Source organism: Plectrocnemia conspersa, unplaced genomic scaffold, assembly GCF_051122295.1.
Source record: "Plectrocnemia conspersa isolate PC_06_02 unplaced genomic scaffold, ASM5112229v1 ptg000011l, whole genome shotgun sequence".
NCBI lineage: Eukaryota > Metazoa > Arthropoda > Insecta > Trichoptera > Polycentropodidae > Plectrocnemia > Plectrocnemia conspersa.
In genome coordinates this window covers 28042299-28070137 of record NW_028277175.1, presented here as the reverse complement: position 1 = coordinate 28070137, position 27839 = coordinate 28042299, and the positions used below count along the sequence as shown (strand labels likewise).

Here is a 27839-nt window from a genome sequence, read left to right as displayed (position 1 = left end):
ATTTAAACAGCGGTAGCGAGTGAGCATTGCTCAGAACAGTGAACACCCCATGAATCGACGTAAAAATATATATTTTTTTAATAAATTGAAGAAAGTACCGAAAAATTAACTAATTAATTATATAATTTAAAGCAAATTTACTTATTTATTATCACAGCGCCACGCTCAAATTTGACAGTTGCGAAACGACCATGTGCTGTTCAAACCCAAACATATCCTAAACAAATTAACCATTATATCGTTACTACATTCGTTTAAGTTAGGTTTGGGTTTGAACAGCAAATGGACGTTTCGCAACTGTTAAATTTGAGTATGGACAAACAAAATCAATGCATTTCATCAACTAATTTTTAAAACCAGCATTTTCTTTTTATTTTATTTATATTAAATTTCAAAATATAGTTTCTTTGAACATCTTTTTTTAAACTATAAATAAAACAAAGCAGGGACGTCATTGCAGCATTTTACAGAGGTTTGGCAAAAGTTGGCAATTCCGTGGTCGTTTTTTTAATATTTTGTTTTTAATAAGATTCATAATATTTTATTAAATGACATGTATTTTTCTGGCCGGTTTAGAATCCACGTCAAAAGCAATAAAATCGTGCCGTCTTGATATTATTGCTTTTGACGTGAATTTTTGTCTTTAATGGAGGGTGGAATTCTTCCCTAAGCTGACGTCCCTGAAATCAAATCTTATGATTTTAATTTTGACCTTATGCGACCTGCAGATTGAAAATCATTGATAAAATAATTTTAACAAATGTTACTTAAAACAGCATACGTTTTGCAACTGTTAAATTTAAGCATGGCGGGCGCTGTGATAATAAACAAGTACTAAACAAAAGCAATTCATTTCATCATATGTTACTTTGAACAGCAAATGGATGTTTCGTAACTGTTAAATTTGAGCAATAGCAAGTACCAAACAAAATCAATGCAATGTGTGTCAATTAATCCTAAAATCTAGCATTGTTTTATTTTGTATTTTATTTATATTGAGTTTTTTTGAAAATATTTTTTGTAGTAGAAATAAAACAAATTTTATGATTTAACACATTGTTGTCGGGACACGGATTTTTCCGTTTTTGCGGAACTGCTGCTGGATTGCGGGACCCGTAAAAATCCGTTTTTTGTAGTCTGTTGCTAGAAGTCGGCTCACGTGTTTATCCGTGTAATTTGAACTGCATTTTTTTTTGTTGTCAGCAGCTAGATGTCACTGCTTTGATATTTAGTAAAGACATTATTTTATTCGTCGTCGCATTTATTACATTTCCACCAAATGTATTGTACTAATTTTGATATTGAATTTTTATTCCGTACAAAAAATTAAATAACGAACTATAAACAATTCCTGTTATCCCAAATATCTTCTATTATGTTCAATTCTATTCAAGATACTTCGAGGAATTACTTTCTACCTGATGTAAAAGAAGGGATGGTTGGGAGTGAGAAAACAAAACAAATTCCAATGAAACTTGACCTGGGGTAGATAACAAGCAACAGTCATTGCGACATCTGTGACTTGTTATAAAAAAAAAGACATCATTACAGTTACGCGTAAATGTTCGGTCGTTCGGTTGTCTAAAAAATAGTTTTACACCCCGAAATGTTTTCACCCGATAAAAATAAATCTGACGATGAATTTTGTGTGGATAATTTATCTGATTATTGATAATTGGACCAAAAGTGTAGCTATGTATCTTTTGACATACCTCTACACAGAGGTACGTGTTTTTAGAGATATCATACGTTGAAAAACTATTCATAAAAACAGATTGTGCCATATTTTAGTTTTATTTAGTGTTTAATTCGATTTTTTATTACATACATTTTTATAGTACTTTTATGTGCAAAATAAACGCAAGTTTTCAGTGAATATAAAACTGTCAACCTCCATGTTTCTTCTTCATTTGATAGTACTGTTTATGGTAAGTCTATGTTTAAAATTTCATAATTTTATATTGTATAGTATAAAAGTTATGGCGAGTTTCCAAAAAAAAACGCGGAAATTCTTCGTTTCCGAAAAATTCCGCGGCTGCTAAAAAATGGCCCGCGCCAGGCTTGAAACAATGCGCGAAATCACCCGACAACAATGTGTTAAATGTTGATCTTATGCGACCCACAGATTGTAAACCACTGATAAAATATGAATCAATACAAGGCAAAAAATTTGATAAATTTTTGTTTTTTAATTCTTTTTAATTTAAAAGTTACCATATTTTTTGTTGTTGTAACTCCGTTGCGCAAAGTTCTAGCGAAACAGCTGTTTTCCGATATCACCCTATAAATGACCTGTTGGTGGGTTGAGTTTTAAGACGACTTTTGCACATGCAGCTACATTGAATGTGTGCAAGCGTGGAAGTGGCCGGTATAAAATCGACCCGTACCAAGCAATCTTTATGTTTGTCGTTGAATTATTTCATTTGAATATGTAAATACCTTAGTATCTGCAGGTTTAGGAGCTAGTCCAGTTCTCGGAGCCGGAGTTGGCCTGGCAGCCGATATCCTTTTGTTAGTCGTATCTTTAATTACTTTATCGGTGGCCAGAGGTTTGGTGGTTGTAGTTGTTGTCGTAGCAGTAGTAGCTGGTTTAGCTGATGCTGGTCTAAAAAGTTAAAAATACATTAAAATCACTCTAATGAAATTCATACAATACTTTTTCGATTTCCCGTACCTCATTACGGGGGTTGGTCCTTTCGGTTTGGGCGGAGCAGCAGCAGTCGTCTTCGGAGGCGCCGGTTTCGGTGCCAGTGATGTGCGTGTCGGGGCAGTCGTCGGTCTAGTGGCAGCGGGGGCTGGTTTCGGTTTCGGTGCGGCCGTAGCGGTCTTGGTTGCAGTCGAAGCCGTCACCGCTGGTCTAGCAGGAGCCGTCTTCGCAGCCGCGGTCGTTCCGGCGGTCATAGACGTAGGTCTCCTGATGGGCTCTCTCTTAACTTCGCCGTTTGTTAGCGGTTTCTTTTCTAACGTTGGCGTCTTTTGAGCCGGAGCGGTCTTCGGCTTGGCCGCTAAGGTCGTTGCGGGCTTAGGAGCCGCCGGTTTGGTCGGAGACGTGGCAGTTAGAGAAGTTTTCGGTCTGGTAGTCGGCAGTTTTGGTGCGGCTGTTGTTTTCGGTGCCGCCGTCGTCGCCGGTTTAACATTGATCGATGTCGGCTTCTTGAGAGCCGGAGCGGAGCTAACTTTAGGGGCTGTAGTTTTCGTCGGAGACGCAGCCGATTTAGTAGGAGATGCGACCGTTTTGGTCGGTGACAATGCCGTTTTGGAGAGCGGAGCGGATTTTCTCGTCACTGTGCTAGGTCTGACTTTAACGGCCGTCTTTTTATCGACTGCGATAGCTCCCGCGGCAACAACGGCCGCTACTCCGGCGACCGCAGCGGCAACGACCGGCGCTGCTACTTCAGATTGTTCCACAGCGACTTCTTCGACTGGAAGAATCTTATCTTCCGATATGGCTTCTACAATAGGACACGAAGGTACGCTTTCCGCGACAGATTCGATCAGCGGTTTTTGGAAATCTTCGATTAAATCGGACACGACTTTATCTTCGATTTCGGCGACCGGTGCACTCGAGAGAAAATCGACGGTCGTTTGTAATTCGAATGGCTTTTCTACAATTTCGCTTTCGAACAGATCCTCTTTAACTTCCTGACTAGCTTCTTCGTTATGCGGTTCAATACTGAAATCGCTCATTTGTGTTTTAAGATCGTCCATTCTATTGAATTCGTCGAATGATTCATCAATTTTTGTCGGAATTTGACACAAATCATCCATCAGTTGTTCGGAAACGTTTTCGACCAACGTAGCTTCGACCGTTTCACAAATTGGTTCTTCTACTAGATCCATCTGTTCTGGAATCAAATCTACCGGTACGGGGGAGAATGCGACACGCTCCTCTTCTTTATGTTCCATTAAATGATCTACTGTGAATGAATCTTGAATCGGTTCATTGTCGATCGGAAGAGTATCTGGCGATTTAGCCGATTCTTCTTCGAAATCGTTCCTTTCAAGTATAGGAGATGGCGAGCGAGCTTCCGGCAGCGGAGATGGTGCGTCAAGTAATGGAGATTCGATCGCAGGCGATTGAACTTCCGGAAGTGGCGATTCGCAGTGTTCTTCTTGTGCGATGATTGGAGATTCGATTCGTTCGAAGGTTTCGTGTGATTCGACGTGGTCATCGATAAGTTCATCGACAAGTTCATGAACTTGATTGTCGACAATTTCATCGACGTGATCGTTGACAATTTCATCGACGGGATCGTTGATGAGTACATCGTCGTGAATAAGATCGGGAGTTTTGGCAGTGAACGGACACGATTCTTGCACTGGTAATTGAGCTTCTTGAACGACTTCAGTCTCGAGACTCTCTTCAATAGGAACTGGGGATTTCGACGTAGGAATTTGTGTCATCTGGCAAAACTCTTCTTCTTGTTCTAACGGAGACGGAACCGAATGTCCGATGTCGGGAGATAGACCCGAATCCAATTCCGGTTCAACGGGCGGCACAAAATCGTCTTCGTGTTCGCTAGGTTCGGATATTTGATTGACGTTATCGCTGAGAGGAGATAGAACTTCGTCCATATGTTCAGGAAGCTCAGTTTCGACGAGCGCAGGACTTTCCGGTTTAGCGAATGTCTCGCTCTCGATTATTTCGTCGGTGACAACGTTATCGATGTGTGAAATGGCAGACATGATTTCGCTAGCTCCGGACGTCACGAACGGATTCATGCCGTTCTGGGCGGCCAGTATGGAGTTGTCGGGCTCCGGTTGATTGTCGGCGAACTCCTCGTCGCTGTCAGTCGGTAAGTTTTGAACGGCGTTCAGGTCGAACGGATTGTGACGGATTTCGCACATGTCTTCGTCCTTTTCTTGGTAGAAGGACATGCTCATCGGATCGCGCTCTTTGTTCTTCAGATGTTCGTACATCTCTTCGTCGATGCCTTCATCCTCTTGGTTGATGTACGGCGTGTTGTATTTCACTTCGATATCACAGAAATCGGTCGTATCCTTTTGGACCCTATCGAACTCGGCCGGATTCACAAAGTCGTCGGTGGACGGGACTTGAGCGTCGATTAAGCAATCGTCAGAATAGCTCTCTTTTTCGTTACCATGAAGCGCTTCTTTCAAGTTTTCTTGAGAGGACAAAGCCTGCAATGAAAATAAATTTATAAGTCAATGTCACAGATTTATCGGTTCCAAGCCTTCCAATTTTTTAATGTATTATTTAAACATACTAACTCGTATTCGTATTGAGATATTAACTTTGAATTATTTTAAATGTTTATTATTATTAATATGATGAAATTGATACTTTTCACACAGAATCGTAGAAGTGACATTGTGCAAGATAGCATTTGTTATATTATACAACATAGGCAAACCTTAGGGTGGGAAAAAGGCTTTTCGTCTAGTTTGTCCATCTTTGTTATAATTGTTGATAAATTAAAAACGATTAAAAAGTATTGAAGGGAAATTATATATAAATATTTCAATTTTCATTATTATGGTTTTACCCGAAAACGATTATTATCTAATCTGTATGTTAACGTTTATCAATTATCAATATTCATTCATAAGTATCATTGAGGATTTTTGCAAGGCCTTTATTTAAATCAGCTTTTGATCAGTAAATAAAAATAAATAGTCTAATACTCTAAACTGTCTTTTGACTGGCATGAAACGTGTAAAAAGCGATAGTTATGAACACAAGTTGTTAAATCCTGTAAGCCACTAACGAATTTTGTTTTAAAAATTAGTTGTAACTGTTAACCGCTTCGGGGTGTGCGACAGCATATAAACACAAAAAATGTATCTTTTTTGGCAATCATACACATAAGAGCGACAACTGGTATTGAAAAAATCTGATCCCGGGCATTCACACATGTGAGCGACATTTCTAACAATATTATTTTACGATGTTTATAAGCTAAACGTTTTTTTTTCTAAACAAACACATGTGAATTTCGCCTAAAACCCCAGATTCATATTTTTTCATATACCTTAGATATTGTTTTATGACTTTTTTGTTGTATACTGTTCAATAAAATAGGTTGAAAAAAATACTATTAAAAAAAGTTAAAAAATATTATTTATTTAATTTTATTTTCAATATGTCCAAAACATTATCCAATATAATAATCAATAAATATATATTGTTTCCGAATTTAAGTTTAAAAATTTAAAAAATGTTGGAATTAAAGTAATACTCACACTGCTAGTTGTATGTCCGTTTAGGAAATCTTTTTCTACGCTTCCCAAGTCGGAGAGCCTCATCGACGCGGCTAGCTCGAATTCGAAAGGATCAGGAATGTCAATGTTGTCCATGGGGACGGGTTTCTGCGGTGACTCCGCGATCACCTCTTCGTGCTTGAAGGCCGCTAAGACGGGGTTCGTTCCCTGATGCTCCATCGTGGGAGTCACGGGAACGAACGGCGGAGCTTCCGGATTCAGCGGAGAGTTCATCGTGTCTTCTCTTTCGCTTATATCGACGTTCTCGACTGCCTGCAGTGCGACAAAGCGAAAAATTTAGCTTCGAAAAAGTAAAAGTAGTTGTAAAACTTACGATAATCTCGGGCTCCGTCGTGTCCAGATTCGGCTGAGAGTCGCCCTCTTCGATCTGCTCGCCTTTTATGTAGTTCCACTCGTCTTCCGATTCTTCTCCGCCACTTTCGGCTACATTGTCCGCTACCGTACCGCTAATGTCTAATCCTGAAACGAAAAACGGGCGATCGTCAGTCGAGTTTGAAACTTTTCCAAGTCCGTTCGGAATAGTCGTACGATGCAAATCGATAGTTGAAAAAGTTTGTTCAACTGTCCCAACAACCCAAGTCCCCGAAGCGTAAACGTCAAACGAGCCGGCGCGCAAAAGCGAGAAAGTAACGAGGGGAACGCCCTAACACCTCAAATTTCGGCCATAATCGATCCGGCGCTAGCGAGCGTCAATGGGATAAATAAATTAAACGCTAATTTCGTGAACACGTGAAAATTTATTTATAATCCGGAATGTCGCAAGCTCTGGCAACATCGGTAAAAGCGATTCATTCAATTTCGATCAAAAGTACGCCCGCCCCATACACTTTCCAATTATTTTATTGTTATGCCGATATTCCGATGATTACTTTAGTCTATTCGTCTATAATCCGAAATTTGCCACGAATGGTATTTATTTATGAAAAACAAAAAAGAAATCATTTTATCAAGCGTCAACTGTCAACGACGCATTTCGTCACGCGATGCGATTTACTCATTTCGAAAGTGACATTTGTTCCGATTCTTTGGGACATGCTTGTTACAAATGTAGTTATGACAGAGGACGCTCGGTTGTTCTTATACTGCTGGCTTCCGCACTGCGCGGACGCGGTGGTAGCCTACGTATAAAGTTACAAAGTAAATTTCTATAGACTATAAACCGACGATTTTTCAGGGAAAGAAGTTACATAACTAAAAATACATCAAATTTAATAAATAGCAGGCAAGTGGTGCAAATCTTGGGGTAACTTTTGGCGAGAACGGTACATCCAAGCAAAGTGATTATGAATTGGTAGAACGATTTCAAGAAAGCGGCGAAGACGTCGAAGATGATCAGAGAATTGGGCGGCCAAGCACATCAACCACTAAACAAAATGTATAAACGTTTAACAGCTTAATGACTGAATTTTTACGCGATTTATAATAGCTATACTATAGGAAGTGGAAAACTTGGCTAAATATATATATATCCATATCCATATTTTTAACCAAAATATGTATAATACATATGTATATGAAAAAAATATATCAAATTCAAATTAAATGCAACATGTGTGTGTTTATACATAATATGTGCGTGTGTAAAAAAATTTAGGTCAAACTCCCTTCTTCTTGTAAAAACCCCCCTAAATACCATATCTCACATGTGTTCGAATAAACTGATCACTGAATTTGAAAGAAAAAAAAACGTTGAGAAATTTCAATTATAAGATAGTTTCGTTCATATCGTATATCAAAGTCAATACTAATGGTGCGAGTTAATTCGTCCACGAGGAAATTGGATCACATATTTTTGACTAGTATCCATGTTCGTGGTGATAAAGCGATTAAAGACATTGTGGAGATCGTTGATGAAGTCGGTATCTCGTAGGTTCATACGAAGCCATTTTAACTAACGTTTTAGACGTAAAACGAGTATCTGAAACTGTTAATTGCTCATAAAAAGTGAAGAGTCGTGGCTATATCAAAAACAAATATGGAAGAAACCCTTGGGTTAAATCATCGTTTTAATAATAAATCGTGTTTTTTTGGTCAAAAAAATACCGCTGTGATGTCGTGGCCGTTGTATTTACCAGGCGACGTTTTAGTTCAATAAATTATGACATTTAGATAAATGCCCGTCCATCGCAATGAAAGCGTCCGAAAAATCAAAAAAGCATGTCATGTTTGATCGAATATCAAAGTAATCTTCATCGTTTTCTTCGATCATATCGACCAGAATTGTTGACAAACAACTCTTAGATTTTGCAAACGAAAAAAATATTGACACCGTAATCACCAGATATGCCCACATGCAGCATTTTGAATCAAAATCGCCGAGTGAGATACAAACTTAACCAAATAGTGCATTCCATAAATATTTTGTGGACTGGAAGGAACGTTGGTATAAGTGTATCATATTTTATAAGGACAAATTTGAAGAGAGCAAGAACCTGTTTTGTTGTGAACCTGTTTTGTTGGGGTGTTCACTGTTCTGACCGACGCTCACTCGCTACCGCTCGTTCGCACCTAAATGTATTTATGTAGTAAAACGTTGTTTTTTTACATGAATAATTTTTTTTAAATTTAAATGAGTGAGCGTTAGTCAGAACAGTGAACATCCCACGAATAACTCTGCAGAAAATCTACGTATAATTGTAAATAAATAAATAAAATGTATAAGCAAAAAATAAATTTGACACCCGATAACATAAAAGTAACTGATTTTATATTTGTATAAAAATATTGTACTTTCAATTAAATATGTATAAAAAACATTATATTTAGGTATGTAGTTCAAGCAAAAAATATGGATAGCTAAAATACTACTTCTTTCGGGTGGAAAAAAAAACTAGCGATATTTTTAAAATGAGTGAGTAATTTTACAAACAGTTACATATATATACTTCGTTATTGTCTTTATAAATCGTTTTGTAGCTCAAGCGACATAATATAATTGAATATGGGTACTTGTTAATTATATCGGCAATACGCTCAGAAATCAATACTTATGAACATTAGTTCAGCTTTTGGTCCTAATGTCTGCGAAAGTGGCAAAGTTTTAAAAACGTTTAACTAAAACATTGGCTAAAATCGCAATTAGCCATTTTATCAATGTCGTCGTGTGTTATTCTGTGTTATCGACGACACTGGTATACGGTTAATTGCGATTTTTAACCGATGTTTGTGGAATAAACACGCGCACGGCGATAAAAAACTAAGTTTTAATTTTTTTAAACTATTTATGTACAAAAAGTTTTTGTTGGCCACTTTCGCAGACGTTGGAGGTAGAGGCAAAAGCCAGAGATATTTATTACAACCTGGTTTCTGAGTGTGGCGCCGACATAATTAACAAGTAGAAAAATATGTTTTTATAGTGCCATACTCCACCATTTTGCAAGAATAGTAAAAAAAAAGTTTAACTAAATTGAATTAAGGATCAGGATTCGCATTACAGATCAAGTCTTTATATATTTTCCTAATCTCACTGATAAATCGTGACCATTAATTAAAATCGTCATTCCAATATAAGCATAATTTTATAATGTTTTTTTTTAAATTCTTTATTGAATTATAACATTAGACTTTGAAATTTAAAAATAAAATTAAATAAAAAATGAAAATCAGATATAAAGTCAACTTTCACGCCCGTTTGTGATACACCTGTGAGAGATAAGCGTTCGGCATGAATAAGTAGTACCTTCCAAGTATATTTTAACAATTTCCAAGAACTTTTGAAGGCTTGGAACGTTCAGTACTAAACGTTCAGTATTAAATAAACACACTTGAATTCCTCAGTATCTATAATATTCCGTAAAGTTATATTTAAATTACACATAAAATGAGTTTAATAAATTAAGAAGGGGGGGGGGGGCAAAATTATTTTTTGAAAGGTAGTAATGGCAACCCTGTGCACTCCCGTGCATCGAATAGTCGATAAAGGAGCGGCAGTTGCGCTGCATGTCGGCGCAGGCCTCCGCCCTGTCGCGATCGCCTTTTCTAGGCTTTTCGGCGATTCTGCGATTCGACGCGCGTCCGCGAACACTCGTATGATGTAATACCGCACAATTCAAATATTCACACGACTGTGGCGCCCTCTTTTTATTTTAATATTTCAACCCCGAGAGAGCATGGCCGCCACCCGAACGATTGCTACCAAAGAAAAAATCGGAGAGAGGGAGGGTGGGGGTGGGGAGGGGTCAACGAAACGTCACTCGCGCAGCTTCTCAAAAATTATGCTGGCCGAATAAAAATAGAACGTACAATACGCGACGCGCTTATTATATTATATTATTTTTATTTTCGAATAATATGTATTACTAATAATATAACAATAACAACACTTTTTAACGATGCACTTTGGCGTAATTTATAAATGTGAAATATTACATTGATTTTCGGATTATAGAATGTATTTTTAAATTCGCCCGGGGGCGCAGTCCCACCTGGGGGTCCACCGCGGTGAGAAAAGTGACACGCGGAGCGCCGACGAAACGTGCGCACACAATCCCGGCCGCCTCACGACTGCCACCGCCCGCCGGCCGACAGTCGGCTCTAGGGATGTGCCACGCCTGGGGCCGGTTACTATTTCGCACGCGTTTGCGAAAAACGGTTACTTTCGCGGTCCTTGACCGGTCGTCACTTGCGTCCGCTTTTCGGCGCCGTGTCGCGTCGGATAACTGCTTCGACCGAATCGGCCGCGGCCGACGAGTCGCATTCAAGGTTGAATTCAAATCACATTTTTTTTCTCCATCTAATAGATGCATCGATAATACCACTGTGAGATTAGGTAAGACTTTTCACAGTCGCCTCTGCCGCAGAACCCACGATCGTGATCATTGCGACCGGTGAACCTTATCGATGCTACGTATGTATGCTATCTCGATGCCTTGCAGTGGGGTAATAATACTTATACACAGATAATATGACTTAAGAATATTATTTATAAATAAAAATTCGATTATCTTGCGGGAATTGTACCCGTGGCTCTGGATTTAGTCCAGCACCATACGGACTAAACTATTTCGTCCTTTAAATATTTATTATAAATCAGATTTTTAAATATTTCAAGGTGGCCACTACGGATTTATAGGTTTGCGTAATAACCCAACATCCGTTTTATGTAACTTGGCACGAATACTTTCATTTTTCGCTGATTAAAGATAAGAGTATTTATCTTCAATCAGTGAAAATTTTAAAAATAATTTAATAATACATTAGTTGACAATCAATAAAATAAATGTGACCGATTCTCAGACTTTGGTGGATTACACGTTGGAAACTCACTCTTAAGTATTAATTGTTACCTTGTAAGGCAGTGGAAATATTTACAATATATAAAATGAGATATTCAATGACATCATATTTTGATATATAATATCTACGTTAACTTTATTAATAGGAAATTGCAAAATAACTTTTTGTTGAATCCGATGTTTATTTCTTTATTTGGTATCTATCTGCATGCATGTGTTACTTTCCTTCATATTTTCAAAATCGATCCTTAACTGGAAAAAAATTGTGCTAATTTACACAAACCGAATAGATCCCAAAAGCATATAATGCATAAAAACGATATCGATATTCTGTTTTTCATACATTAAGCTATTCATTAAATTAATAATTAAGAGAAAAATCAAGTCCAGGTGCTTATTATTGCTGCGCCCTCCCCCTCCCTCCCAAACATTTAAATGATATATAATATTTGAAGATTCACAGTTCGCACAACTATGCGTTTAATGAAAATGAAAACCAAAAAATGTAAATACAAATCATTTCATAATTTTATTACTGTAAGCTGGAGAATTGTAATAGTCATAAAGTAATAGATCCGATACTCGGAAATTCACTTAGGAAATATTGATTTTATTCATATAATATTCGCCTGAACTACGAATAAAATGCAATATTCCACTGAATAAAAAAATATTATTTAGACCGGCGGGGCTGTTAATCGTTATTATATTCTATCCGTGATATTAAAAAAAATATGAAAACCATATCTGTGATGATCGATCGGAATTATAATTATTTTAATCACCAATTCCGACTCCCAGAAACGATAAAAAAATATATATAATATTTAACTCAGACCTTTCAGGATTAAGTCATCGATTTATATAATGGATAAAAAATATTAAGTACATAAACGCATATTTTTTGGACAATTACGTAATTTTCAGATTTTTTAAGCAAAATTTATTATATTTGTTTGTAGCTGTAAAGCTAAATATTCGAATATTTCTTCTTTTTTTAAGATGTTGTGAAAGCATATATTACGCTCTGTTTTAATCTTAGTAAATTGCAGTTTTTAAGAATAATCTATAATTTATAGTTAGGCAGCAAAATATAACACTAAAATTACTAGATATTTTCAAGATAATTTAGGCAAACCAGCAGACATCTGTTCATGTGACATTTACCATGTAAAATGTATTAAAATACGGCAAATTAATACACAGATATGACCTGCGAATAGTGCAAACTATTTTGACAAATATATGAAGAAAGCTCAGATGAAATAAAACGCAAACCGTTGGAATATAGTTATAGAAATCGTTACTTTCTAAAATAATTATTTTGTATATATCCATATTGAATCCGATACAAATATATATGATTAAACTAAAAGGTTCGGCACGCAACTCTACTATAAAAATTATATAAATATTACAAAACAAATTACTGAAAATTAAATTACGAAGCGCCTGATTATAAAATATATATTTATGTGATGTATGTTAGTTGTTTAAGTGAATTATGCTTGTATATGTCTAAAAAAATCTCATTCAAAAGAAAATATGATATTTCGCGATGCAATACATGTTAGCTTTACGAGTATGTTGTGTTTACAATTCGTAGACGACACTTGTATACGTCTTAAATTGATCAAGGATACTACAGAGCTGTCAAAAATAACAAAACAAAAACTAATTAAACCAGTAATTTCACACGCTTTTTCTGTTATAAAAATAATGTAATATATTAAAACACATTTTTAAAAACATCATAGTAAATTTTTAATCCCAACAATTGAAATAAGTGACTATGAAAAACAGCTACTATCATACACAATTAGATTATATTTGATTGCTCTCGTAATAATTTTAATTTCCCTTTAAAAAAGTAAATATGTTTATAAATTAAATATACAAATAGTTTAGATAGCAGTGAAGTAAATTTCTACAAATAATAAATTTAGAAGGTGATTATCTTAAAACACGTTGACCTCTAATATCGTACACGCTGTTGAGCGTTTCGATCGTGTTAGCTTAAATTTGTCAACGTAACAGAAATGTCACGAAAAATCTGCATTTATAATTTTTCCCCATTTTATTTAGTAAAAAGAAAGAGATCGAGTCGAAAGGGTAATAATATATTATATGAGGTAAGCTCAACAGCTTGTTAAAATAAACGATTATAAGAACAGTGTTGCATGGCGGAGTATCTGGTCTGTAGTAACTTTAAGACAGATACAAGACTACTATTATTAAAGATTAATTGATTTCAAACAATCAGAGACTAGTTACACAGACACGTCTACGCTCTGTGTGTTTTTTCACGGTCCATGCGTCACATTGCCGATTAGCTTTTACGATTGCGCCGCTCACAAACAATCCATTGTGCCTTTTCCGCGTGAGAGTGTCAAGTGTCCTGAACGAAAAGCGCTATGCGACGCTGTGAAAATGTGACATTACGACAATGCAATACGCAATTTTTTTATTATTTAAATATGAAAAATAGTAACCGAGAAAGCACGGAACATCCCTAGCGCTAGACGGGGCACGCACACACACGCGGGGTGGGACACGCACTTTCACATACACGCGCGCAGCTCAGCCGGCGCTCTCGTCTCGTCTGCCCGAATTACTTTTTCACGTTCGATTGTGTCGTCTCGCGGAGGAGAAGGCAGAATGTTAAGAAGGATGAGATGCTGAAGATATAAATAATTATAGATATGCACGCGCGCATCCCACGAGCGCCTTTCATCTCGTCGAAAAAATTATTACCAACACGTTGAAAAAAACTAAGCTCAGCTGATTAATCCCGGTGCGGTACGTCCCGTCCGGATGTCTGTATAGTACGTTCGAGCGAAACGGGCGAATCAATAAAATAAAACGTGACAGCGAAGCCCTCTATAAAATCACATTTTTATTTTTTATCACATAATTGTGTGAATTTCTGAGAAAAGTTATGTATCAGAAATTTAAGAAAAAATAAGATATACATTCACATGAGCGCTATACTTGATACGCTTTGAATTGACAATACGTATTGTTTAAATTTATTAATTTATGAGAGGTATAATAAAGTCGGTGCTATATGACGACCTGTTTGGAGTAATGCAGTTTTACCTCTGTAAGAGTATTTCAGACGGCGCCGACACGATTTTATTGCTTTTGACGTGAATTTTTGACTTCTGAGAAATGATAATTATTTTTTGCCCTCCTATTAACCAAAATTTAATTTGAATATACTTTAACCAATCCTCTTATATCAGAAGTCCGTAGTAATACCGGTAAGATTTTAAACCATAGGATGTGACGATATATGTATATCTACTAGTGAAAATGTATTTGGACTTTTTTTTAGATTTTCATTTAAGGATAACCTGAGAATTTATATTTTAAAATCAGGAAAGGAATTTTAGATTTTTTAGGGGGGGAGGGGTTGAAATTGCCCAATCGGTGGTCGTTTTTTTTAAAACATATTTTGATTTCATTAGGATTCATAGCATTTTATTAAATACCACGCATTTTCTAGCCAAATTCAAGGGGGGCAAAAGCCCCTACCTGTCCACCCCCCAAATGACATAGCTAGTAAAATATCAGTTCTTCAGAAAAATGTTTTAAATTTGTAGCAAAATTTCCGAAAATAAATAAATAAATTAATTATTATAAGCTATTGTACAATAGAAGTCGGTTCTCGCTATTGTTTGCGTTGCGTTCAACTCATCAGTGGAGTTTTTAGGCTACGAGCTCACGAAATCGCGTTTTGCGCTCACAATTTCAAGCTTATCGTTTATTTTTTTATAAACATGGTTGATCTCTAGTGTTTATTATTTAAATTTAGAAACTTCGAATTTAGGCAGCCAGCGGGTGAAGCCAGAAAAATCACTTATCACGAATACATTATCAGGCATTTTTTGCAATCACATAAGATTTTATGTCGCGATAATAAAATCCCGTTGAAAGTAAAGTAACAAATGACCGATTTTGTGCAATTAAGTTTTAGTTTTTAACATAGATCGAATTAAATATGAGACTCACCAGCATCGATAGGAGGTGTAGGTGTGTCTTCGCGGGCTGGTTTATGGACGTCCATGTCCATATCGTCGTCTCTCGCCTGCAACTCAGCTTCTTCTTCAAAGCAATCGAACTTCTCCAAGCCCTGCACCAACGCCCTGGCAGCGTCCATGCTCGAAGGTTGGAACTGGACTCCTTCATCGACAGCATCCACGTCGGTCTCGGGTCCTAGATCTTCATCGTCTTCGATCGGAACGCATCCATTGCTTCCATTCGTGAACTTCTCGGACAAATAATGAGCGTCATGATCCAGCAAATCGTCGACGGTGCCATTTTGGCTCTGTTTAACGTCGGCCAAATCGTACAGATTATCTTTGGCGAATGCCATGTCTTGGGTGGGATTCACGTGGAAGACGTTGCCGAAAGACGGTTCATTGAAGCTGTAATAAAAATTGAGATTAAATCTAATTCGAGAAAGACGGACGAAGGCTTAGGTTATGTCTGGATACCTGGAGTCCATGTTGACTTGATATATTTCTTTTATATGCTGCGCTTTCTCGGCCAGCTCCTTCGGATCTTTGAGCAAAACCACCAACACCGATATGTTGTCAGTGGAACACTTTGCCTTGGCGACTTGTACCAGTCGGTCGGCTACCTTCTTTAGGTCATCTGAAAAGGACAAAAGTTCGCGTGAGTACGTAAGATCGGAAAATATGATTAGAGTTCGGTAAACCCGTCTTGGGTGGCAAGTGACCTTTGTTTTTTTTATAACTAAAGCATGCAACATACATACGACTACCAATTTAAAAATAATCTATGCATATATAAGGAAAAATACACAAGCATAGCTAAACAGTAGAAGTTCATTCAGATGAAATTATAGCTGGTATTTGAAAAATAATTATCATAATTTTATAAATTGGCAGGTCTCCATGAAACTCACCGATGATGCCAGTAATTTTATATGTTGTTTAAGAATCCAGTTGTTGTGAAGTTTTGGGAAAAACTAAAGCAATCGATTGAACCAAGGTATTGACATTATTATTATTTTTATAAATTGATAATAAGAAAAGACCGAAAAAATAAAGTCCATTCATTCAAAGTAGAACTAAATGTTTTATGGCTAAGTTTATGCTGTTATTGTTAAATATCGATAAAGGCTTGCGAATTTTGCGAAAAATTCAAGAATTCAAGAGTCGGGACATTTTCTTTGAAAATATTGAATAAAAATGTAGTAAATATTGTAGTCTTCATATTTTTTGGAAATATAATAAACAAGCAGGTCAAAGATTATTTATAACATATTATCCGTCTGTCTGTTTATGCATATTTCGTGTTTCAAACAATAAGAAACTTTTAAACAATCTTCCTTACATTCAGGTACTTATAAAAATACTTTATACGCTGATACTTTATTGTGTTGTCTACGAGTACTAATAAAAATCAATAAGACGACTGTGTACAAAAACTTTTTTGTCCATTTATTCCTTCAATTTCATCATTTACTATATTGGCGGAAAAAATATTTTTGAAAATACGTCTTTTTTCTTTTGAAACAATAAATCAAGAAAATCATCGCTTCTGGATGCCTTATATTTTTTATATCAGGGGCCAGAGCAGCACTCGCCAAGTTATTACAATGAAATATATTCCTATATAAATTGGTTCCAAACTTTGTTTTATATGTACTATATGTAGTCCAATTAAAATTAGATTACCACTACTGTCAGATGAAGCACATTGTAATAAATTTTAAAATCAAAATTAAGTGGTGTTTTTGCACTAGATTAGGCATGGAATGACATTTTTGACTTAGTTAGGGTAGGGATCGGTCCTTCCCGGGCGGTACTTGCTTGGGGGCGGCATTTTCGCGATGGAAGGATTGTTTGTATAGTGTGTTTTTAAACTAAATGCGCTAAAAATATAAATATCCAGGAATAGCTAAGACTCAAGTTCAACATGTCATAAAGTGTCGCTGTCGGGGCTCGAACCCGCAACCTCAGAGTTGAGTCTGAGACGTTACGGACTACGCTATTCCATCCTTAATATATATGTGAAAGGTATGTAGCTAGGAGGGAGGAGAAGGGGTCAAAAGGGACTGCCTGCCCTGCCCAGTTTCGACATATTGAACACATGCATTAAATTTCAGATTTTTATGAAGGTCAGATCTTATGTTAGATAATTATATGACTGGAGGGGGGGATTTAACGATCACCTTGGGCGGCATCTATCAGCGGATATTTTTTTCTTTCGCTTTAATTGTAAAAGGTTTTTAATTTTTCTCCTTAAATTATAATTATAAACGTTTTATTTTATAGCATTATTTTCTATTAAATTGTAGCTAATAAATAATTGTTAACAGGAAAATGGTTATAAAGCAGTAACATGTATATTATACATAATTAGTATGTCTATACAATTATTTATATTATTGAAAAAAGGTATTAAAAAATAGTGGATAATTTTTAACATAAAATTGAAGTTTTTTATGCAGGAATATTAAAGGAATGCTCTCATGTCATCGGTGAATTCCTAATGTGATAATGAATTCAGATTTAAAAAATCAATCATTTTGTGGGAGCACCCGTTTTTAAATGATTAAAGTGCAATTAGTTATTGAATATTAGGAATGAGATCGGCGGACGAGGCCCCGCCGGTCGTCGTAGTCCATTCAAGAAATAAACATAGCCCTCGCTGCTGAAAAATAAAAGCATGACAAACTTGATCAAAATCATCAATATTAATAGACTTTCATATGGCTTTTCAATTAATTTCGTCTTAGAATAGCTATGTAGCTTTCTTTGCGCAAATGTGCGAGTGACTTATGTATAAACCTTTATAAATATATAACACTAATATGAAGTTGTGAACTTTGATTGCAAGGCAAGATAAAATGGAACTGAGACAATGATTGAACGATTTTTGAGAATAAAAAGATCAATCAAAACGGCGATAACTGATTTCAATATCGATAATGTTCTCGCATTGTGGAACGGTCGAAGCTCAGCTTCTTATTGAATTAAAAATTAAAGTAACGAATAATTTTTATATAATATAAATCTTAAAGCACTTTTAGAATCTGGTGACAATGATAATTGGACTTATTCTAAACGTTTGATAAAATAACATAAAAATTGCAGCCACTGAGTAATTCACATTAAATAAAAAAATATAAGATAGCTTTGTTGATTTAATTTTTTCATAGCAATGTGTATATACTAATTATTGAAGATCGTTAACGAAGACAATGCACCATCGCTCCTCATTGGCATGCGATCAGTGTCGCCTCAGCAAAAGGTATGTTCGATGAGTCTTCATGACTTATTACCTGCAAAGCAATTATGCTTATCCTATTACCGAATTCCATTTAAGTCGCTCCTTGCTGCCATTTAAAGAAAGTGCGAATCTGGTTTCGCAAGTGCCAACAACAAATGTGGATCAGATTCCAATACCATATAAACGAGCAAACAGTAGGCGAAGACCGAGTGGGTCTCAAAATGCCGAACAAAATGGAAATTGAGTGTCGTAAACTCCAAGGAGACAACTCCTAAAGCTGCACTACAAAACCGGCGTGGTGTAAATGAGACTCTTTTAACGACACCGCTAGAAAGTGAGGTATAAGGGGGTAAGGACCTCGATCATGGTTGGTAATTAAGCGCATCAGCGCTCAGAGAAACTTGCATAGAGATTAGGAAAAATGATTGCAACACGCGTCTGAATTGGATTTGCGATGACATTTTAACGCCAAAGGGCGCCCATTGTCCCACAAATGGCGATAATAATAGTAAAGGCGTGTTCAATGCATAATTTGCTAGGGGCGATCCCGCTCGGATGCGGGGGAGGTTGCTTCTGAGCGATTTCGATCAAGGGGTACAGCAGCACCTACATACATGTATACATACATACCAGACACCCTTGTATTCCGACACAAGCACTTACATGAATATATTTAGGTGGTGTAGTAGAGACTTTTTTTATTGCATACCAGTTGAATTGGTTATAATCACTATAAAAAGTTACAATGTCTGCATGTAAATATTCAGCGTGATATCTCAATGATAATCTGCTAACAAGACATAAGAGGCGATGTGCCAAGTAACCATCTGGCATACTTCTCAAAATCTCATACCAACAGATATGCTATACGTATAGATACTGCTATATTTCTCATTTCATCTGATACAACCAATACAGTTTATAAAGTATTAAGTACTTAAAATAACTACAAACAAGGTATAGGGGGAATCATTAAAAAAAAATTTTTTTATGAATATATATTTAATTATCTTTAAGCAGGTAAATAATAAAAACTAATTATACATTACAACGTTATGTATGTTCTGTAACTTAACAACTTATTGCAGAAGTTATCAAGACGCAGCTTTGATACTTGTTTGTCATCCACAAATTGTGCGTCAACTTAAAAGGATAGCATTTATTTGTTGATCTCAATTGTTGCCAGAATTTTCCTCCAGAAAAATCGTACATTATGTGCGTTGCTCAAATATGGCACACTCATTAAGAGGCGCCGCTATTTTGCAACATTGCTGCATTTTACATCACATCTGGATAGTTGTGCAGTTACTTCAAGACAATTAGACAATAATTTAAATCGCATCATGCGAAAAACAGTTACTTCAACTTGTGAATTATTTTACTTGTTAATTTTCCGTTGTAACTTGACGGCCGTGAGCCCTATGCGTTACAATGGGTTAAATCTGTATCAATTATGTAAGACATAATTAATTTAAAACAAAATGTATGTATTATAATTTAAAACAAAAATATGAACTCGGTATTTAATAAAAGTGGATTTTATGAATAAAATTTAGAATTTGCTGCTGTGGCTCGAGCCCGCGACCTCTACAATATTTGTACATTTGAAATTCAATGTGTTACCAATAATTTTACAGTGACGAATATTTGATTTATCAAGCTACAAACATTTATTTTAAGACAAAAAATATTATGACTTGTGTTATCTTACTGAGACTATTTTATAAAATTACATTTCTGCTATTTTATAAAAGATTTATATATAAACTTTTAAATCAACGCATAAATTAATTGATTAAATATTTGTGGCACAAAAATGAGCAACGCAAATCTAGTAAAACAATAATGTAAAATGTACTATTAACCGAATTTTTTTTTATAAATCATTAAAATAACAAGAAATTATATGTAATTTTGTTAAAAATATATGAAAATTATGTTTTTTTTTATTTTACAATATAAAAATTACAATCAATAGTTAGAACTTAATTTAAATTAATTCATTATGAACTCTAACCAATTTATATAATTTAAATTCTTGAAAGAGACAATTAAAATTTTTTAAATAGTTCTATATGTAAATTAATTTATTTTATCTTTGTGGCAAAAACTATGAATGTTTGATTTTATACATCTTCATATTGAATTTTTTTTAAATAATCATAAGAAATCTGTAAAAGAGTTTTGGCTTATAACAAAACATTTGTAGAGCACCCAGAATTGCACAATAACCATTAATTACCACAAAAGATTTTTAATTTGTTTTATTTACAGGCATTGAAAACCGAACTGAAAAAAATACTATTGGCCTTGTAGCAAGTTTTGTATTTATCAGACGTGCGCCTTTAAACTATCACTCACAAAGTGGAAAATTATGGAGGTGGAGTTTGTCACTAATGCGATTAACTTTCAATTAGCATAATCATCTACTCGTCCAAGTTTCTTTGAAGGACCATTATAAAAAATGTGACACAGTTCACATCACCAATCACTCAATACCTCTTAAACTGACGATCACTAAATTATATACTTTCTAACATAAAATGTTATAAGCTTATTTTCATCATGCTGTAGAATTTAAATAGATAAATTCACAGCTGCAGAACTAGAGTGAAAGGGGAAGAAAATAATATATGATTCGTACCTTCTAAAATCTTACATAATTCAATCATTAGACGGAGAACGGAGATTAACTCGTTTCATATACTATGCAAAATATGCGGTTGCATGCCTGTCGAGAGTTTGCATAATCAGACAAGGTAGAGCGGTCCACTTGACGTTTCTGTCATACATCAATCACTCCACAAGCGGAAGCTGTGGACTTTTATCTATCTTCATCAATTCTACTTGAGGGTGAAACACTTTTGTGGATAGCGAAGCGATCGAGTCCGGCTGCGCCCACCCTTCAGGGTCGACCAGTGCCTTCAAAAGACCTTTGGAAGGAAGGAAGGAAGAGTTGCAGAAACCGGTTCCGTTTTGCAACGGCGATGGAGACTTCGACCGGATAATTAGGCGCACAACACTTTCTTACGCGTGTGCATATATAATTACTCAAGATAATCTATTTGATAATTGAGTGTATTTGAACTAAACAGCAGTACTTTAAAGTAGAGGAAAATGATTTTTTACAACCGCAATATTGTATGGAGTTTTTTATAGGCATTATGGTGACTTAACTTTTAATAACACCACATCCGCTGTACTTTTAATTAGACACACATTCACTATGAATGCACGTGGTGCAGTAGAAGCAGACTCATCGTGTAATTCACATATTTAAGGTCTTGAATATAAAAATGAGGAAGTAAAATAATAACCAGTTAATAAATGATTAAAGATAATGCTATTTTTGTTTGAGATAAAATGGCATTAGCTTTTCATATAGGATTATTTTTACTAATTTTATTAAAATACTTAAATGTAATTTTTAATTATATTTAAAGAACCTATTATGAAAGACTATGATATATATTGAACCTATGTATTTAACATATAATTTTAGGATCTTGGTTATTATTGTAGTTTTAGTAAAGTAGTGAAATTTTCTATATATTTTTTATAATTGCAATACTGCATTAAATTCGCTATAGACTATTTTGTCATTATTACAACTAATTAATGATTCACACTATTTTTTGCATGATTAAATTACGCTATTTTTTATTTAAATAAAAAGAATTCATTAAATGACAAATAAAAGTATATTATTATAAGAGATTACTATGACTATAAAAATATGCAAGAAATTAGAAGGATTTCTAAATATAACATAACAGTTTTTTTTAACATTTTTGCATCTATTATGCAAAATTTTTGACTTATAAGATTTTTTAATCCGAATATTTTTTTTAATCGAGTTACAATTTTTTTTATATTTATTATTGACGCTATTTTGAAATCCATTTTAGTTGATATATTTATAAGAGCTAATTTATAATAAGTTTAATGTCAATGTGATTAAAAATACGGCAGTTATCTAGTCCTCATAAATTGTTAATCCTCAAAAAAAATGTAAAAAAACGTATTTAAAAAAAAAAAATTAATTTAATTTTACCACTCATAATAATTTTACCATTTATAATATTTTTAATGGCTGACTAACAAATTTTGTCAAGACATTTACAATATCTATTTTAGAATAAGTTTTATGATGATATCATTAAACTACGGAAGTTATCGTTTCATTAAAATTCGTTATGTGGAATTATTAATAGCAAAAATAATATAAAAAAATATTATTTTTAATTTTTTTCTTAAATTTATTTATATTTAAAACGATTTTAACATCCATATATTTTTTAACGTAGTTATTTTAAACGATCTTTACCGAGTTATTTATAAGATTTATTTTACCAGATTTTATTAAAAATAGTGATTTTATTAAAACTACGGCAATAATCGTGTATTGAAAAACCCAATTTCCATACATTTTTAATTTTATCTATGGTATTCAACTTTTTATGTACCACTATTAAAAAATAATATATTTTTATTTAATTTTAATACGAGTTTAGTGTTTTATTTTAATAAAAAAAATATATTTCAAATATGTAAAAAAATGTAAAAAAAACATTTTCAATTTTAATTTTTGAAAAAAATACGTTATTTACCTTTTTATTTAGGATTTTTTAACAAAGTTATGATTTTGTATTTTTTTTTGTATAGCGGCCATTTTAAAATAAGATGGCGGATTAGGCTTAAGTATTTAAAACGTTTCATAGCGATTTTATTAAAACTATTAATTATATTATCGTGTCAACGAAAAGCATGATTTCTCGTATAAATAAGAGATAAAAAATTATTAGAATTTTTGAAAAAATTTTTTTTAACAATGTTACGATTTTTGTTATATTTTAAACTAGCTAACGATCAAAATCTTTGTAATTTTTCATAAAAGTTTTAGGGCGATTTGAATAAAACTACGAAAACATAATTTAGTTTTAAAAAAAAAAATATTAATACATTAAAAAAAATCATATAACAGATAAAAATACTAAAAATGAATAATATTTTTGTAATTGTTTTTTTTAAGCTATACATAAAACATTAAATTCAATTAAAGCTGAGTTCCAAAAAATATGTTTTAAAATTATGTATTTTAAAAATATCAAAGTAAAATTATTTTGTTAATAACAACTATTTATTAAAATAATAAAATCAAATATAAAAAATATGTGCATATTGAATTCAAGTATAACGATGCCTATTTATATATTGTATTAACATGACAGGCGTAGCCCAATGTGTTACAACGGGGTAAACACAATCAAGTCATTACTAAGTAAGTAGTTAGTAGTATATATTTAAATGTATACATGGCATAAAAATACTATAATTAAAAAACTGCATATTAAAAAAAATATTTGGTGGTATGCGATTTTTTGTCAACGTTTTTGAAAATAATTTCGCCGAGGAATGCGCACTTGTTAAGCCGTGTAATATTATTTTTACTATTTAAGTGCGATTTTCTAATCATCTATATAAAAGCGCCATAAAACTTTTTTTTAGATCAAAAATCAAGGTTCATTTTACGGTTTTCTTTGAATATACCTATATATTTCAATAAGAGATCATACGGTCAATAAAGATAATTACGTTGTTTATATAGAGAATAAAAAATTTGACATCTTATGCGTTTGGCATCACGATATCGCACTTGCTCACTAAATCGCGATTTTGTTGACAAAAACGACAACGTCGTGATGCCGCAGTTTCCGTATTTACCAGATATGGTGTTTCTTGCGACTTTTTTCTGTTCTCAACAATATAGAGAACATTGAAATGAGATAAGGAAAAATGTGAGTGAGTGAGCTGAAGAGTATATACATTTATGTGCATTCCACACATCACAATTTTTTTATGGAACATACATTGTTGTCATCTTACATTACAGAATGTACACTTAATCATTCCAGGCGCTCCTAGAATTATTTTTGTTCGCTAGTACTTCTACACTGGTAATTTTCTCTTGAATAGGTCTATTGAATGCGCTTGTGGACCCAGACGCTAATAATGCCTCTGAGGGTGAATTCTCAATCCGAATCAAGAATCTCGTTCCACCCAAGCACACGGTAGTAACCGCAGCATCCGAGAGCAATAACCGACATTATCGGCGATGTCCTATAATCAAAATAACCGGGAACGCTAATGCACAGATCGATCCGACCGACGCGACGGTAATAAAGTCTAGAGGGGAGTGATGCTCTTCAGAAAAATTTGGGTTAGTAAATTTAAACGAGCTTAGTGAATTACTCACTAAATCTTGACAATTGCATAAATGGAATGCGGGCAAGGGTGCGAACCCTCTGCGACATTCAAAGGAATAGAGAGGTACTTTCGGAATCAAGAGATTAAACCCAACCCCTACGATTTCGGTCTTACAAATTTGTAGAATAACACTTGGCTTGGTAATTACACGAAATGGTGGATTCTATAAAGAGTTATAATCACTTCTGGATTGAATAAAAGTTTAATCAGACTAGTAATTCGCAAGTGTAAATAATTCTAAGTACAATAAATATAAATATTTTTTTGATTATAAATAAAACATGTTCAGAGTGTAAAGTAGAGGCATCTGAATAATGTAGTTACTTCGGAGTTTATTTAACACAGACGTATAATATAATGAAATATTCAGATATTTGGATCTGAAGGAATATGGAAATCTTCCGTATGAATATACAAGTAAGTTTATATTGAGTATATAGTAGTACATTTACATTTTTAAATAAACATTTTCACGAAAAACTTCTATGTTTATCGTACAAGTTTTTTGCCCCGGAACACGCTCATACGTTCATTGTGAAATCAAACTACATACAGAGCAAAATTTATTGCTTTCAAATTAAATGCAGTTATAACATATTTTTCACTTGCTGGTTTTACATAATTGAGCCTTTAGCGAATGAGTTCATGTAAAAGAGCGTACACATTTATTGTATATCTTATTGTTTTTACGTGTAAATGTAAATCACGCATAAAAAAAGAAACAATAAATCGCAAGAAAGCATAACAAACGATTATAGACTCGGACTTCCCTACTTTACTTCGTTACTAGCAATCTCTAAAATTATCTATCCTTCTTTATACTATCCTATATTTGAATATGTATTTATTATGTATATATTTAGAAATAAATAATTGTTCAAATACATAGGTTAGTACAAATATAGATTTTGATTCTGGAGAATTGCTAGTGACAGAGTACAGTAGGGAAGTGCAAGATATGTTTTAGGACCATATGTTATTTTTAGTATATTTACAATACAGTTTGCAAAACAACTAAACGGCGCATTTCATACAGAAATTATTCACCATTTTTTTTCAAAAAAATTCGATTAAAGTTGATATAAATGATTGGAAGTAAAGCTCAAATTTCACATGTATACATGTCTTTTATCCAACATTAGGTCATCGTCATTCATACATATGACATAAGATATTTCCGATTGTGACCACGATTTTGCAACCAACTGCGATAATGCAAACCTCAACGACGATATCCATTACAATTCCGTGGAAAGGTTTCGCTTTCTACGATACATGTTTTTTAATGAAATTAAAATGAAGGGGGAAGTGTAGTGATTTTAAAAATACAAACGCAAAACGGAAACCATTCGCATCGCACGAAACGTGCAGAAGAAGAAAGTACGTGAGCAAATTAAATACATTCCGTGAGTCAATTGTGTATTTTTAGCAGTGTAGATTGCTTGGAAGTCAAGGCCATGGAAATCAAAAACGTAATTAAAACTCAGACTATCGAACTAATTAACGACTGAAAAGTATCAGATGATTGCTTTCCGCCCACTCAATTCGGTTGGAGCGAACGCATGCGTGACTCCTCTGGAGTGTTCCAGACCAAAAAAGCTGAGCTTCAGGAGAGAGAAGACAAGGAGAGAAAAAAGTAATGGGAATAAACAGGCGACGCTAATAACGAACGATGCCCGGCAACGCTGGAGAGTCGAAGCAAGGGACCAAAATAGAAGTTGCATTCGAAGCTGAAGTGTCCTCTCGGGCACGGATTTCAAATATTGCAAGATCGCTTTGACATGATGCATCTGAGCATGAGTTATGAGTGTCTCGAATCGGTTTTTGTAGGAAATGTATGGTTCTCAATATGCAATAACAATAAGTAATCTTGCATTGTCGTACAAGAGAATTAAACCTTTTAGATTAATCAGTGCGGGCACAAGATTAAGCAGTAAAAATGTATTGTATATTATATTTTTTGAAACATAATTTTTGTTAAACCAAATTGCAGACCACCTTCTGTAGTTACAATGCGATCAAGAAATGGATCGATTTTTTTTTTACGTTTTTAGAAGATTTATGAAGGAGAATCGTTGTCTCTCTTACGCATTAAAAGTATTTTATTTATCTAATTCTACGGTAATGTGATCTAGAATTTATTTCAAATGCAGTTATAGTGCAGGGAAAGTTTCGGCATATACAGCTATATTTGTATTAACATTGACATGGTCTACTATACTATTCTTAATTTTCAAAATACAAGCTACTTTAAAAGTAATAAGATGTACGAAGAGCTTACGCCAGAATCTTAAGCCGAAATAGTATTTTTATTATGTATTTTATAAATAGCAGTTAATGTTAACAAATGTGATATTTTCAGCTTAGTAAACGGTAAAATATTCTAATATATTCGCAAAGCTATAAAGACTAAAAAGTATTAAGACTATTTATTTTTATTTTTAAAATAATAGAATACGTGTTTCAAACTATATCAGTAGAAAGTTTTATTTTATATATTACTGCTGCCGAAAAGACTAATAAAATATGACCATAATAAATACCATTACTTATATTAATTCAAAGAGATAAAAAAAAATATCAAACATTGATAAATATGCACACAGCGGCACAATATCAACTCGGAAATATATGTCATTTCTGAAATTTCAGCAATTACAAAAGCGTTTTTTTTCCCCTTCACTACTTTGTCTGTTAGTTGTTATAAATAACAAGGATACGAAAATAAATTTCACATAAAAAATACTATCTGAGTTATTAAGAAATAATATATAAAAATGTTTTTGATAATTTTAATTGTTTATATTAAATTCGTACCAATATTTTTAA

At 34.0% G+C, this 27839-nt stretch overlaps 1 protein-coding gene across 7 annotated transcripts in view; it reads right to left on the bottom strand.

Moving 5' to 3' along the window:
- The window catches only part of LOC148230155 (uncharacterized), a 229535-nt gene that overhangs the window by 2818 nt on the left and 198878 nt on the right, over nt 1-27839 (bottom strand). For 5 of the 7 annotated variants that reach the window (XM_088196686.1, XM_088196688.1, XM_088196685.1 and 2 more), the window contains 6 exons: nt 15977-16136; nt 15492-15907; nt 6557-6702; nt 6205-6495; nt 2675-5142; nt 2440-2605 (listed from right to left, as the gene is read on the bottom strand). In XM_088196686.1, the coding sequence (XP_088052812.1) occupies nt 2440-2605; nt 2675-5142; nt 6205-6495; nt 6557-6702; nt 15492-15907; nt 15977-16136 (3647 nt within the window). Of the gene's footprint in view, nt 1-2439; nt 2606-2674; nt 5143-6204; nt 6496-6556; nt 6703-6771; nt 6975-10667; nt 10752-15491; nt 15908-15976; nt 16137-27839 lie in introns of those variants that run through there. The other 2 variants (XM_088196690.1, XM_088196692.1) reach the window with 2 other exon arrangements.